The following is a 15,971-nucleotide window of genomic DNA, read 5'->3' on the forward strand; positions in this document are numbered from 1 at the left end:
CAAACAGCCGCAAGATGACAGAACCAGAACCCATGCGGAGGCATACTTTTAGGCCATTTGTGCTATACAAATTTGCCCAAGGCAAACCCAAAACGAAAAGGTCCCAAAAAACCAAACGGAAAATGCAAAAAAAATCAAACACAAGGCAACAACAAAGAATTCCCATCGATAAGATAAGATTTAATTATACAAATTTTGGCCACACTGAATGAGAATAAGCTGCGACCATGCGTAAATCATAAGGTTTCTTTTATGGCTGCTTTATATCGCATACTACTATACTATAGGCTGATAAGTTCAACTAAAGTATTCCGAAAGGCACACCACGCGCTCCAACATGGAATTCCCTTTGCTTGAGACATGACTCAAGTGTAATACAGAATAAACAGCAAACTTACAAGTAATTAGTAATGTTTAGTGATTCATAATTCGATTTAGAGTCGTTATAGATTAGCTCAGGTTGGGACTTATCAAAAGTAAACGGAGGCATCGTATAGATATTACTGTATTGCGCAGGTCCAACATTTCCTTTTCTTCCAAGAAATCTGTGCTGATTTCTAGACTAACGTTAGACATTGCCCTCACTCAAAAAATAGCTATAGAAAAGTTCCCGAGCACTGGACATATTTTTGATTAGCAAACTCATCTATTAGGCAGCTGTCCAAAAAATAATATGAATCATTGCAAATAAATGTATTAATTAATACCAAACTGATATTGTTGTTTCCTTCGTTTATCGGAATTTCGAATTCAGTTGGCCAAAAAGTTCGCAACTAAACAGATACGTATGTAAATATATACGCTTGTAAAGTCCTGCGGTATGTACATGCCTTTCAGTTTATATATTTATCTATCTATATTTGCTCAAGTTTTATTACTCAGCAACAGCTTTAGAGCCAGGCCCATACTTAGACGCCTTAGAAATCGATTCGATTGATTAGATATCTACAGCCATACATTAACTGCTGAGCGAGTAGAGATTTTCTAAATATCCTAGAGCGGAAGACGGCCGCCAAGGGGTCTCTATGCGAATTTCTATGACACCCATAAAGTTTTTTTTGTTTTATCTGGAAATTTCCCCTTAACATCAACTGCAATTAATTGGGGTGTGCTTTGTGTGTCATGGGTTTGGCCGTCTTTAAATGATCCATAAAAGTTAGCAATTTTTGCTGTTGTAGTCTTTTGTCTTATACCAACAATTTTGCTAAAAGCCAAACCATTAACGTAAATTCGATCTACATCTTATCGAATTATGAGTTCTAGGAAATGAGAAAATTATAATCAAGTCGCAATTAAAGCATTAACCGAAACCACTCGAAGTTAACATCCTGAGGAAGTGAAACTGGAAAAAACCGAATAATTGCCCAATTTTAAACAATCAGGATCATAAAATATTGGCTATAAATGATTTTTGTATGACCAGCGCCTTATCGACAGGAAGGTAGGTAGGCCTGATTCGGGTCAGTTCCGTCCGTCCACAACCTAGAACAATACCAATGCCTGAATGCTGTTTACCCTCTGGTATTTCTCTTCGCCGCTCTGCTCTGATTTGGTTTTTTGCTGCTGCCGTGCTGCTGCTATCGCTTATCAGTGACGGCGTCGTCGGTTCGAACTGCAAATGATAAAAAGGCCATGTTAACATTATATTTAATTGGTAGTTCCCATTCAGGCGTCGTGCGGTACTGTTCTCATTTCTCCACTGCTCGAACTCCATTCAACAAGGATCATTCATACGTTCAAAAGATCCTGCGGTTAATAGAAAGAAAACAAAAAAAATACCCGCAAAATGCGTTCAATCACGGTTACCTTACTACTTCTGGCATTCTACGCCTCAACGACAATCTGCGAAGGTGGGATTTACATAATAATAAACGTCGAACTCTCCAGTAGGATTTACATCAAAAATAAAATCGAACTCTCCAGTACAAAGTGCGCAAAAAATACCTAAGGGAATTATTTAGACATGAAAATTTTAATGATTGATTTATCTCGTGTCAGTGTCAGGAATGAAAATTACTCACATATTCTATGAACTGTTTTAGTTTTGTGAAAGAGCGAACATGGAGGAGGCCGCCTTATCAGCCATGTTTGCACCGACTTCCAGTGAAGAATATGCCATGGCCAGTGCCATTATTGTAATTAGTTTTGTGCCACCAACAGCCTCTAACCTCAATGAAAAAATTGCCAAAGCGTGTACAATATTGAAAAATTTATATATATTGAATTGAGTCATCAAAAGTTCTACTGCAGCTCTGGATACATTTTAACGTACGAACATTTCTTCAGAATTGCAATAGCAAAGTTGAAGGAATATCTTTTAATTGATTATACAGATATGTTCAATGCAGATATATTTTATGAGTAATCACACGAGCAACGTATCGAATTTTATTGATATGGCATGGCTTAATATACCAAGTATAAAGGCTGCTGTCCGATAGGGGCTCATAAAATTATGTAGCCCCCAATAGAGATATGTAGATGGTTGGCAGAAACGTGTCCGATAGGTTTTTATATGAGGCAAGGGATTGGAAGATCAATGCTATCGCTGATCGTGTCTGATAAAACCAATCGGAGCTGTTCCCTGCTCCCTGGCAGTATTTATATAAGTATATCTATATATACTTACTATCTACTATCTATAGTATATATCTAATATATATTTTTCGGTGCTTAAACATTCCGTATACCCTGACTTATATATTATTTGGCCTACAGAAAATACCCTGGAATGTTACCAGTGCATCGGATCCCTATGCGACGATCTGGACTTTGTGGAGATTGTTAGCTGCAATGCGGATGATGCACCATCCGAAGCGACAACCGAGGCTGATGATACTTCCCCAACAGTAAGACGACCCATCCAACTCTCTGCCAGAGATTTCAGTCAAGAGCAATCCAATTGTTTTTACTTTTTCTAGGATGAACCTTCTACCAGTACAACGGCAGCACCGACAGAATCTACAACAGACGGATCAACTGGTACTACAGCATCTGAATCTGAATCTACTAATGCTTCTACAACCGAATCCTCAAGCGACTCTACTTCATCCGCTTCCACAGTGACAACCGAGGGTGGTGATACTTCCACAACAGTAAGGCGACCCACCCAGCACTCTGCCAGAGATTTCAGTCTAGAGCAATCCAACTGTTTTTGCTTTTTCTAGGATGCAGAATCTACAACAGGCGGATCAACTGATTCAACAGGTTCTGAATCCGAATCTACTGATTCCTCGTCAACAACAATTTCTGATAGCGAATCCTCAAGCGACTCTACTTCACCTGTATCTGAATCTACTGATTCTTCTCCAACAACAATTTCTCCAAGCGAATCCTCCAGCGACTCTACTTCATCCGATTCCACAGCGACAACCGAGGGCAGTGATACTTCCACAACAGTAAGTTGACCCACCCAACACTCTGCCAGAGATTTCAGTCAAGAGCAATCCACCTGTTTTTGCTTTTTCTAGGATGAAACTTCTACCGGTGCAGAATCTACAACAGGCGGATCAACTGGTTCTACAGGTTCTGAATCGGAATCCACTGATTCTTCGTCCACAACGATTTCTGCCAGCGAATCCTCAAGCGACTCTACTTCATCTGTATCTGAATCCACTGATTCTTCGTCAACAACAATTTCTGCAAGCGAATCCTCAAGCGACTCTGCTTCATCCGATTCCACAACAGATTCCACGCCCGATCTTTCGACTGATGCAACAACTGTTTCAGGAGATACCTCTGCTGTATCATCGCGTAGCCGATCCTCGGCTGCCATGGCCACAGATGTACTGCTCCAGAACTATCGCACTATTTCCCGTAGGCGAAGGGCCACTGATGGTAGCATTAAGTTGACTGCCTGCTACAGCATTATAAAGAATAAAGGTACGTAAACACAAAGCACTATGCTGTGTATTGAACTACATAATATATATACTTTATTCTATCCGCCAAACAGAGAAACATCTCGGCTGTGTTCGGGTAGAGACTGGTCAGAGCGGCTGTGAGGCTGTACGAAAACTGGTCGGTCTTCCAGTCAATTCCATACGGAAGATAAGTGCAACCTCTGCTTCGATGATCTTTGCAATAGCAGCGCCAGTGTACGCGTGTCTCTGGGCATGCTGCTCCTGCTCCTGGCGTTGGGAGTGAAGAACCTCCTCTAGAGGCAGTTTTGGGGAGTTGGTGGTTGGAACATCCATAAGTTGTATTATATATTGACTTTTAAATATAATTAAATAAAAAATCAAAAACTATTGACTGGAAAGATTCCTAATAAAAACAGTCCCACAAAAACTATGCATGTATGATTTTAAAAACTTATTTCCCATAACCATTTTTATTGACCAAGTATTTATTACACTTTCCATTCCCTCTAAAGAGGGGACGAAGCACGATGAAATCTTATAAATTTAATTTTAGACTGAACCAGAATCTCTGTGACCCACCGAATACAAGACTCAACACACTCTAAAATCGGAATTAAATTAAATAATATAGAAACAGAAAAGCCAGTATTTTTAATTTCTCCTGATGCAACACATCGCAAAAATAATTATCGTCAAATTTCTTACTTATGAAGCACCTTGAAAACCACCTGAATTCGAGCAAACTTATCTAATCAATATGATCACTTGCGGATCATAAATCAAGATCATATAAATATAAACAAAATAAGACATACATTTCTTTGTTTAACAAAATTTCTTCGTCCTTATCTATGGTCAATTGTCAGTTAATTGTCTGAGAATGTTATGAAACTGATTAATTGTCTCGAGACATAGATAAAAACTTTTATATTTTGAATGAATTTTAAAACTCGTAAAATCGCAAACCAAAATCCGACTAAGCACCCTCTTTTACCCCTAAAAATTTGGAAGACAAGACCCATTGTAATTTTGCATGCCTTACTACTAATAGTATTCAAAAATGAATAAATTATATTAATTTTACTAGAATTTACCTTTCATTTATATTGATCAGCGGTATAAACGATTCAAAGCTCATGGCTATAAAACTGCAGACAATACACAAACCAAAAGCGAGCTTTTTTCTAGTTTAAAACTAGAACAAGGGGAAAAGCTCAGAGCAAACGATTGAAGGGTTAAAACAGAGTTTTCAACAACAATTATGAAAATAAAAATTATTGTAAAATATTGCAAGTAAAATACAAAATTTACGCGAACTTACATCTCTCTCTCTCTCTCCCTCACTATACTGTGAGCTCATTGGACTGTTATGGGTTAATGTCAATGGTTAATGGCTCGTTCAATGCTCTGTGAAAGCTCCCCTCCCGCCAACTCTAACCCCATCTGTGAATAAAATTCAAAGGTGGTACTTACCATATACATATGTACCACTCCATATGTACAAACATGCAAACATATATGTACATATATGTATGTAGGTATATATTATCGCAAAAGTGTATTGAAGTTATCAGTAGAAAGAAAACAGAAATGCTTGTGAAATACATTCATAAAAAAAAAAAAAAGAAGATAAGCAGTGGGCCAACGCGATGTGTGTGTATGTGTGTGTGCTAAAGTGAAATTGATTAGGGGCATATATAATACCAAAACCCTTTGGCAGACAGTTAACCAAAAGTGGTCGAGGCAGGCACAACACACCCGATCGGATCGCATATATTAAAAATTTTCAAGGAATTAAACTATCTATAACCATGGGTAGTCATACATTTTTCACCGCTCTGATAGTGGCCACACTCGCTCTCAGCCAGCTGGACAGCTGTCTGGCCATACGTAAGTTGGCCTAAGTGGCTTGTGCCTTTTGAGCTTTTAACTAAATTATTATTATTTTCTTGCCAATTACTGCAGAGTGCTATCAGTGCAATTCAACTGTAAGTGAAGCTTGTCTCACAGCTCCAGCGGAAGAAGTGGCCTGCACAAGAGACTGTTTTACTTCTTCAGGTTAGTAGCTATGACTCACGACAGATTATGAGACCCGGCCACACACACACACACACACACACACACACCCACACACACACACACACACACACACACAATGTGCCAGGAAAGTGTTTGTACAATGACAAAATGGAAATATGTTTGTGTTTAAACAGCTTAAAATGATCAATTGAAATGGGTTAAAACCAACTAAAAGCATATAAAAGTCAGGCCTGAGAGATGCCATCTTTGTATATTTTACAGAGAGCTGCTAACATTTAGCAGAGCTGCTAACATTTAGCAGAGCTACTAATTTTTTGCATATGGTTAGGTAATTCTTAGACTTTTTTTTAGACTCTCTTTTTTGCTCATTTGCTGCTGCCAAAAGACTTTTCTGACGCACTGTGCAACAAAGAGAAATTTTCATCAACTGTAAGCTGTCGACTGTCGGCTATAGCCTCGTGCTATCAATGATAGCCGCCATAAACGATTGATTAGCTCATTGGGCTGTTGAAATTATTAAAGTTGGACATTTATTTTCAGATGGTGGAACTATAGCTCGCGGTTGCCTTGCCGAAAACGTCACCTGCGTTGCACCCAAATGCAACAGTTGCAACGGCGACAAGTGCAACACGAACCTCTTTTGCTACCAATGCACGGGCGAAAGCTGCAACACACCCGCCAACAACACGCTGGCAGCCTGTGGACTTGCCGATGCCAAATGCTACACGAGCGGCACAAGCGCCAACGCCATGCTGCGTGGTTGCACCTCCGATGAGGGGGCCAAGTGCCCGGCGGGCAGCACAGATGCCAGCTGTGCCACTTGCAACACGACTGCCTGCAACAATGTGCAATACGAACGGGATGCTGGCAACTGCAGTCAGTGCAGCAATTGTCCGGGCGCCCAGGAGGCAAGCAGTGCCACGTCCTGTGGCAAGCTTCTCTACAACCAGGCGAGTCTCGGCTGCTACACCATTAATAATGGCACTGTTTACCGCGGCTGTGTCACTGCGGAGCAGACCTGCAGCACGGAGAACAGCTGCACAACATGCTCGGAGGCGGCATGCAATTTGGGGGCGGAGGAGTTTCAGTGTGCAGTGTGCAGCACCCTCACCAATGACAAGTGCCAGAAGGGCGCTGATGCTCCGGTCACGGCCTGCCCGGACAAATGTTTCTACGGACATTGGAGTAAGTTTTATTTTTCTGAGCTCATATTTGCATTGTCTAATCCTTCCTTTGCCAGGTGGTGCTGGTATACGCGGCTGCTGGGATCAGGCCAGCGAACTGATGCAGTACCAATGTCAGAACGAAAAGAGCCACAACTGCACGATATGCGCTACGAGCCTCTGCAACATTGAGGCCTTCTCTGGAGCCGCCTCCCGCAAGCAGCTGGGCGTGGGTCTACTGCTGGGACTCATTCTGACCCTCCGTTGCGCCCTGTAAGCGCAGTACCCCCACAACTGGACAACACAGAAAACCTATTGGCATTCTTGTTGTATTTCCATTTTCCAAAATGCTATCTATAAAAACTAATCACGGCGCTTGGCCTATGACTAATGCATACCCCCCCCCCAAAAGGAAAGCGTAACATAATTATGATAATAGTTAGGAATATTTGTCTGATCACAAATAAAAGTCTTGTACATACTGTATGCCAAATTAATTCAAGTGTGTTTCGTATTTTAGTTGTACATTATTGCAGTTGCCGAAACACTGACTAATTCTTGGAATACATCTTATCGGTGTGTGGACACAATACATATTTAGATAATAAGAGTTCATGGGTCTTATCAACTGATTGAGAATTCGCTTTGTTCTGCATTCTATGTACGCACTCGTACACAGGCCATGGATTCTTTGTTTTCTTCTCTGTCAAAGAATAATAAAGAGTAAAACAATTATGATAAATTACTTTCTGCAACAGTTCTGCAACAAATCGTTCAAATATTCTGCGTTGAGTACGCATTTGGATTTATGAAAAGAATCGATGATGAAGTGCACATCTCTTGCCCACGAACGTGAACGTATTTGGCAATAAACGATAATTCAAAGGATATGCGATTGAACACCTTATCCCGGCTGTTTCTATACATATTTAATAATTTTCTATGCATATTGATTTATCTTGAACTCCGATTCATTAAATATGCATATTATTAAAAGTTTTATTTATATGTTTGAACAATATTTAGCGTGCACATTTTTATATGAAGCATTTTTGATAATGATATTTAAAAGTTATTTATTATATTTATTAGGAATAAATTACGTTAATTGATCGCAAATACACACTTGTAATTTCCATGACTCAGAGTATGCCAGGTGTTTCTAAACATTCGCCAATGAACTGATGATTATACAAATGGCCAAAGTGATTAGGCCACCACCCATCAATGGGGCAGAGTTCGAATTGTTAGCTGACTTGGGTGTGGGCTTCCTTGGAACGGGGTGGAAAAAGCAGTTGTTTTTAAAGCAAACTGAACACTGCAAATTATTGTGGCAGTACTTCACGGCATTAACCACCAACTCGATTTCACAGCCGCTGATGGTAATATTTTCGGCCCCTAAAAGATGGGAAAGTAAATCACTTGATCACAGGATGAAAGCATCCTACTTGCTCATGCGAACGATGTTGCAGCCATTTTCTTGGCCTTCTTTCGGATAGCATATTGTTCGTTTGGTGGGCTTTACCACACACATTGGATCAAGTCGGGTATCATCACAAACGAAGCAGGTTATGGGCATTTTATCGGGTACTGCTGCAGTTGTGGTTGGTTCTGTGGGGTCAGGATATACTTCAATATCCTTTAAATGTTGCACCGACATCCCTTCGATTCGCATAGGCAATAATGCCATCAAAGTAAACCAAATAAAGAGTGTTGAGCTACTGAGCTTCTTCAGTAGCGTTGTATTGCGATACTATTAAAAAGGCGATGATTGTTCAATATATATATTCACAGTTTATTGTGGTGAAGAAAAAACGATAAGAGTGAAGGATAGAGCTGGATTCAAGCGGGGTCAGATTGAGCGCGGGGGTCGGTTCAAGCGGTGTCGGATTGATAGCCGATTCCAAGACGATGCGCAGTGATTCAAGATCAAGCAATTCAAAGGGCAGGCGGGCCGATTGCCGGCCAATGCGCGGAGAGCGACAGATCGAGAGAGTGATAGCGAAAGGCGATAGAAAGAAGGTGTGGGATGAAGGGGAAAGAGAGGTAGGCTGCTGCCGTGAGGGAGCATGAAGCGTGCATGAGTTGTAGGAAATGACAATTAGTACAGTGGGCAGTGCAAACAACGAACATAATAAGGATTTACCTATGCTCACCACTGGCATAATCTATGCATTTGGCCACTATTGGCTGCGAACCAAACTACTCCCCCGTTGAAGATCACGGGTCTTAACAAACTTCCTTCAACACATAGGGTTCAGCAAAAGCGTTGTTGTGGGGCCGTTCCCCCGTCGAACCGAGTTCGTAAGAAAACGCGTTGTCCGACATCTAATCGGTTAAGTTGGCCATGCATGTGATGCTCAGCGACAGATAAGAAGAGGCGAAAAGAACAGCGCATTCAAACCAAGCACCGGAAGTGATGTGTCCAGATCAGCATGATTTCCTGAAATGACCGAGGGCTTAGCAATTTCTGCCCTTCCCCCAATAGGCCAATGTCGGGTGGCTTTGGCCCAGCACAGCTTGAGGTCCAGCGCGATGCCCAGAATTACGTCCGCCAGCAGAGGCGTGGGTTCGCTCGGATGACATGCGGAACGAAGCGTTTGCAGAGAACCCACAAGGCCTGAAGGTCCGTAAACGAGGTCGTAGGCTGAGCAGGAACCACATCCGACGCAGTCCACCTGTGTTGATGCAATCGAGGCCGCCTTCTAACTTTGAATAGGTTCTCGTCTCCTGCTCCACCATGAAGAGCCGGCACAAGAAACGGATGCTTCGATTGGTATTGGTTTCTGTCGGTCAGTCCGATTGGCTCCAAATCGCGCACGAATCCACTTGAAATGGGGCCGGTGTGATTCCGTGACCATACGCAGGATGCGGAGTTACGGAAGTGGACCGCTTAGTGATCTCTCCGAGAATGATCCCATTGAGCGTCACAAACAGCTCCTCAAAGTCATCGGCGAGTTCACTCCAATCTCGTCGAAGTCAGCTCCTCGAGTTCACTGTGCACGGTTTTAAAAGTGCCGTGCAGCTCCTCGATTTGCTTCAGCCTGCCAACGAGCATGAAGTGGTCGAATAGGGAAGCGTTCTCCAAGACAACTTTTAGCTGCTTCATCCGTTCAAATAACGCTGGTGCTTTCCGCTTTAGGAAAGCCAGCTGTTTCCAGCAGCGGTCACTGCACCGTCGTTCCTCGCATCCATTTCGGCGCAGGCGCTAGAAAACGTTCCTAGCGGGAAGATGACCGCAAAGAAGAACGAACGCTTGCAGTAAATGCAGCAAGAACCGCAAGCAGATCGCAAAGCAGACGACGCGAGCACCGTTTTTGTTGCTTGTGCACAGCCGAATACCGAAAAAACCGTGGTTCAATGCGAATTAAAAGAACGACAAATGTTATTGTTTTTTGTGATAAATTTTAACGAGTTAATGTTTATATCACGTCGGGGTCACCAAATGTTGAGCTAGCGAGCTTTTTCACTAGCTGTTGAATTTAGATTAAATTAAGAAGTCGAGCGATTCAATATACTTTATGTGTGTACAGTTTATTTGTTAAGTAGGCGAAATATGGGGTGCGTAGGTGTAGCGAAATAAAGCGAGGGGTACCGGATGATCAAATAAGCGAGAATTGAAGACGCAGGGTCTGTTCAATATGCGAGAGAAGTGAGTGATTGATCAAGACAGTAGAACGTGAGTGCGATAATGATGACGATCAATTAAAGACTAGAAGAGGGCAGGCGGACCGAATTGCCCGTTCCCTAATGCAAGCGAGAGAGAACGAAAGAAGCGATAGAAGCTCGGCTGCTGCTGAGCCGAGCACGAGCGATAGAGAGAGAGAATGCGATAGACAGTATAGATGCTGCAGCTGCAGTAGCAAATGAAGAGGAGATATAAAGAGGCGAAAGAACGGCCGCTGCCGTGAGTAATTATAATCGGTTACAATATATGCAGTGGGCAATGCAAATAGAAAACAAAGGTGAGATTACGTTAATTTGCTCCACTGGCTATTTTGAGGAATTTATTGGGGAATATGAGGCCGGGAAACCAGCATACTCCCCCGTTGAAAGCCTGACTTTCAACAGATGCTGAAGGGTTTCACAGCCGTCGCTTGTGGCTGATTTGATGTAGCAATCCTGATTCCGTATTTAGCAAAGCATCTTGAGACACGTCAATGAATCCGGGTATGAATTTGACCAATGTCCCAGGGTTCTGTATACGCTTTGAACGCAGCTGCAGCGACGAGATGTAATCTTCTTTCCATCGCGTACAGGAGATATGGAGTAAGTAGGTAACGCATTGCCTGTCATCCAATTGACGCAAGATCAGGCATGTTACGCTAGGTTCAGGAAACGAAAGAGAGGGCCACGACTGGCACATCCAGATCGGCAGGCTCTCTGTAATTGAAGCTAATGTTGTAGGATTAAAAATGCCCAAAATGTGGCCTGAATTGTCAGTGATTCGAAAGCAATTGTAGTTGCCCATCTTCACGGCAGCTCCACTCCCCTAATAGGCCAATATTGGGATGGACTTATTGCAAGCAGAGCACGAAGTCCAGCGCGAAGTTTCTGCTTATTAGCGTTGATGAACGCTAAGGTTTTGGTGCGCTGAACTAGAGTCTTGTTTGGTACGCCGATTGGATGACGGCCAGCCAGGTTTAACGAAGATTGAGAATGAGTTCCATAAATCAAAAGAGGGGGCTCGTTCAAATGAATCCGACGAGACCAACGAGAAGAAATACCAACCGGATTGTGACCGTTTGACTTCACGTAGCTACTGGCACGATAAGTCTCAATGCTGACGTTGCAGAATCCGTCAGCTTCACACTCAGAGCTTAGAGCTGGTCTTGATAAAGGAAGTTTAGGACCAGGTAGTCCGGAGGGGTCGTTGGGCTGTTCTTCTGTAGACAAGGCATGAACTGAGCGCCTGCAGGGGCGCGTCGACGACTGAATGTTCAAGCACGAGAGTAATGGTCTCTTAGTAGCCGGTTCCGAAGCTAGTTCCAACGGTGCTGGGACATCGCTGCCAATGTCGAACTTCAAATGTGGTTCCTTGTAACCTGTCGTCAATTGAGCAGCTGATAAAGCTGGTTTCTCCAAAATCGTATTGTACTCCTCCTGAGAACGGGAGCTGGATTCAGAGACATCCATGCATACGTCGCGAAAATGATTTTTTGCATCAACAGACTGCTTTACCCGCTCATCTGTTGTCACTGCAGCATCGCCCCACACATAAGCATGTGGCTGGCTTCGTTGTATCCGTAGATGGCGATTGCACAAGGCATAGAACGGGTGCCGGATTCCTCCGTGGTGGCAGCTGCTGCCAACAATATTAGCAATAATAGTTTTTGCTGAAACTGTAGAGGGAGGAGGCAGGTGAGGGTTGAGACGAGAGATTTCCAGCCGAATCGAAGCATTCAGCGGCATGAAACCACAATTAAACTTTTCGCACAATCCAATGTGATTATTGTCGTAATCCAACTCTTGGAGCTCGTTGTGCAGGGTTTTAAAAGTGCCCTGCAGCTCCTCGATCTCCTTCAGCCATACAATTAGCGTAAAATAATCACGCAGCGATATCTCACTCTCCAAAATAGCCTTCATCCTTTCCAATTGTTTTATTAATGAAGGTACTTTCAGTCTCAGGAAAGTCACCCTGTTTTTAGCTGCGGCTACTGCAATGTCGTTTCCAGCATCGGTTCCCATAGCAAGGGCAGAGTTAGAAACGTTTCTAGCGGGAAGATGACCGAAAAGAGCAACACGCAAAATATACGGGAAAGACTGCCGACAGCTATGCCTATATGCATGGGCTGTCTCTATAAGCTTGTGTGCACCTATGTGGTCGATGACACGGGTTGAGACAGCAGGCAAGTGAAACCAAACGAACGAACGGATCTTGAGGGTAATTTCGATAATAAATTGTAGTTTGTAATTTGCACTACCGAATTGTTTATTGCACAAATCACGTCGGGGTCACCAAATGTTGAGCTACTGAGCTTCTTCAGTAGCGTTGTATTGCGATACTATTAAAAAGGCGATGATTGTTCAATATATATATTCACAGTTTATTGTGGTGAAGTAAATAAACGATACAGAGTCGAAAGGATAGTTAGCTGGATTCAAGACGGGGTCAGATTGAAGACGCGGGGGTCGGTTCAAGACGGTGTCGGATTGAATAGCTCGATTCCAAGACGATGCGCAGTGATTGCAAGATCAAGACTAATTCAAAGGGCAGGCGGGCCGAATTGCCTGTGCCCTAATGCGAGCGAGAGGCGACAGATCGAGAGAGTGTAGCGAAAGGCGATAGAAAGAAAGGTGTGGGATGAAGGGCGAAGAGAACGGCTGCTAGGCTGCTGCCGTGAGGGAGCATGAATGCGTGCATGAGTTTGTAGGTAAATGACAATTTAGTACAGTGGGCAGTGCAAACAACGAACAATAATAAGGATTTACTCTACTGCTGCACCACTGGCTATAATCTATGCATTTGGCCACTATTTGGCTGCGTAACCAAACAAAGAGTTTATTCAGCCACATTCTGTTCAGTGATATCCGTTAATCGTAGTGCAGGACTGTCTGCGTTTTCCTCCTGTCAGTGTTTGACCCTCAACTGAAAGCCGTTCGAATTTTCTGGACATATCACCCGATTGAAAAATAATTACACGAGCTCCTAATTAAAACGAAATGGGCTACAACAGCTAAGGGAGTCTCACTGCACATTAAACATTTTCTAATAAATGCGAATAATATTCTAAAAAAATACTTTGGAATACAACATTTTTATTATAGTCACTACCATGAGATATCCTGTACTCGGGACTATGCTATGGGTTTTTTGGAATTTCATTCTTCGTACTTTTAGGTGGACATATTTTCGTTAAGGCAATCAAAACAAAAATAATTTTTATTGAATTGAGAGTGACATTGATCAAGCCAATTCAACTATCCATTTATCTACCAAATTTATTCATGATCAGCATCAACAGACGAGTCTATAAAGACATAGATCTATGTTCATATTAAGATTTATTCTATGAACAAGTCTTAAGGAGATCTGGTGGCATTTTTTTCACAGAACTTTCAGCGAAAGATCATTAAGGGCTGTCATTTTTATAGAGCTTCAGTTGAATACATCTGTAAGTAATCTGGCAGCGTTTGGAATCCTTTAAAAATAGCATCTGCAATCATCTGCAAGAGCCTATAGAATTTCCTTTAAAATTAACCCCCCGCATTTTGACTTTCCTTCATGATTCTCCTTCAATGTTTTTAATATGTTTGCATTATGTACATTTATTAATCATTTGCTTTATAACTTTTGCCATCAACTGTTTCTAAAATTAAACACTGTAAACACACAGAAACAAATACAATAATAATCATAAACTTTATACTCCACTAATCTCTTTGACAAACGAAATAAATTGATCTAAATGTGCGTGGCGTGGCGGGGCGCTCCCTCCTTCCTTATCATATTTATCGATTTCGAAAAGTGCATGACTCAGAGTCAGAGGGGTTCCTACATCGTCACCAGACAACTGATTATACCAATGCCCCAGATTAGGGCACTGCCCAGCAGCGGAGCAGCTGCCGCCGCATTGGACAGCGTCACCTCCTTGGCATTGCAGTCGTTCTCGTAGCACATTTGACAGTCTTTGGCGTTTGCTTTGCAGTAGTTGTTGCTCGTCTCCGCCAGCTCGGAGATGCAACCACGCAGCACAAGCTTTTCCTTACCTAAAGACATGCAAGATAGTTAATGGATGCGTTGATTACACTCCCTCCCGGAGGGTACTTACTCTTGACCAAAGTGAGGCAGCCATTACGTTTTCCCACAGCCGATGCACATTTTATTTTATTCTTTGGCTTCTCCTTGCAGTTGTTGCAGCTGAAACAACTGATTGATGGAAACAGTGGTACGGGCAGGACTGAAGTTGGTGGTGGTGGTGGCGGTGGTTTAGTGGTCGCCGGTGTGGGTTGTGTGGTTGCTGGAGGCGGCTCTGTCGAGTCCTGTTCAGACGGTGCATCGTTTGGGTAATCTTCAGGTTCAGTTAGTGGCTTATTCTTATCGTTATCTGCAGTTTCAGCCTCGGTTGATGTCTCTTCTGATGCAACGGGTTTCGCATGGACAGTAGTTTCTGTGGTTTCCATTGGTGGTTCTGTATGTGCAACTGCAGGGGGAATATCCACTGTTGGCTTTGAGGGCTCATCCGTATCCGTAGCTTCCTTTTGAATTTCAATATTCTCTGTACCCATTGGAGGTTTCTCTTCTATTTGCGGACCCAGATCTACATGTTCTCCCGATGATTGCATATCTTCTGTACCCATTACTGATTCCTCTGGTTTCTCATCTCCGCTTTCGCTTCCTGTTGAGTTTTTATCTTTCAGGTTCTCCATTTCCAATGGAGTCACTTCTGTTGCTACTGACGGTACTGTGGTTGCTGCCGTCTGCTCTGGGTCTGCACTTACGCTTAGCTCCCGGATATTATCCAGCTGAGCCTCGCTCCAGTGCAGGAGGATCGTCAGTGCGCACCAAAGGAGAAGTTGCTTCGTCTGCATGGCTGCTATCTGATCTGTTTAAGCTTCGCGGATCGTCTGACTGTGAGGCAGACAAACAGTTTCCACTTGAACTCGCGGAGGGGCAAGTTTTATCTGCGATATCGGTTTTATCCGCCAACTCTGGAGAGCTCCACAAACACGGGCAATCGCTAAAGCCAACAAAGTGCTGCCCTAGATGAGAGGAGAGGTCGTTGTCGCTCCTGTCCAGTTGCTGTTTTACTGTCAACTGAGAGTGGTTGCCACTAAATTGGCCTGGTCATGGCTATACTAGAATCCCTTGATTGTCACGCAATTATCCGAGCTCTAAATTAAATCGATATTCGGCCGGACTGGGCCGGGGTGCCGGTGCCGGTGCATGGTATTGCCCGCTTAT

The 15,971-nt window shown here is 43.0% G+C and overlaps 3 protein-coding genes across 4 annotated transcripts; 2 read left to right on the forward strand and 1 right to left on the reverse strand.

Annotated features, from left to right (window-relative positions):
* Positions 1-1,664: 1,664 nt before the first annotated feature.
* LOC111069113 (serine-rich adhesin for platelets) lies at positions 1,665-4,281 on the forward strand. 2 transcript variants are annotated; one of them, XM_022359008.2, is made up of 6 exons: positions 1,665-1,850; positions 2,719-2,849; positions 2,922-3,095; positions 3,168-3,398; positions 3,471-3,882; positions 3,956-4,278. In XM_022359008.2, the coding sequence occupies exons 1-6, from the start codon at positions 1,787-1,789 to the stop codon at positions 4,144-4,146; spliced, it is 1,203 nt and encodes a 400-aa protein (XP_022214700.2). In that variant the 5' UTR covers positions 1,665-1,786; the 3' UTR covers positions 4,147-4,278. The 2 variants fall into 2 exon arrangements, with proteins under 2 accessions (XP_022214700.2, XP_022214702.2); XM_022359010.2 differs by lacking the exon at positions 3,168-3,398 and having other exon boundaries at positions 3,956-4,281.
* Positions 4,282-5,586: 1,305 nt separating this feature from the next.
* LOC111069107 (variant-specific surface protein VSP4A1) lies at positions 5,587-7,563 on the forward strand. The gene is made up of 4 exons (XM_022359001.2): positions 5,587-5,753; positions 5,829-5,921; positions 6,444-7,088; positions 7,144-7,563. The coding sequence occupies exons 1-4, from the start codon at positions 5,675-5,677 to the stop codon at positions 7,341-7,343; spliced, it is 1,017 nt and encodes a 338-aa protein (XP_022214693.2). The 5' UTR covers positions 5,587-5,674; the 3' UTR covers positions 7,344-7,563.
* A 6,922-nt stretch (positions 7,564-14,485) lies between these two features.
* On the reverse strand, positions 14,486-15,810 carry LOC111069095 (gibberellin-regulated protein 14). Its single transcript, XM_022358987.2, has 2 exons — positions 14,839-15,810; positions 14,486-14,776 (listed from the first exon to the last, which is right to left on the reverse strand). The coding sequence occupies exons 1-2, from the start codon at positions 15,596-15,598 to the stop codon at positions 14,562-14,564; spliced, it is 975 nt and encodes a 324-aa protein (XP_022214679.2). The 5' UTR covers positions 15,599-15,810; the 3' UTR covers positions 14,486-14,561.
* Positions 15,811-15,971: the final 161 nt, after the last annotated feature.

Source organism: Drosophila obscura, unplaced genomic scaffold (genome assembly GCF_018151105.1).
Source record: "Drosophila obscura isolate BZ-5 IFL unplaced genomic scaffold, ASM1815110v1 contig_200, whole genome shotgun sequence".
Taxonomy (NCBI): domain Eukaryota; kingdom Metazoa; phylum Arthropoda; class Insecta; order Diptera; family Drosophilidae; genus Drosophila; species Drosophila obscura.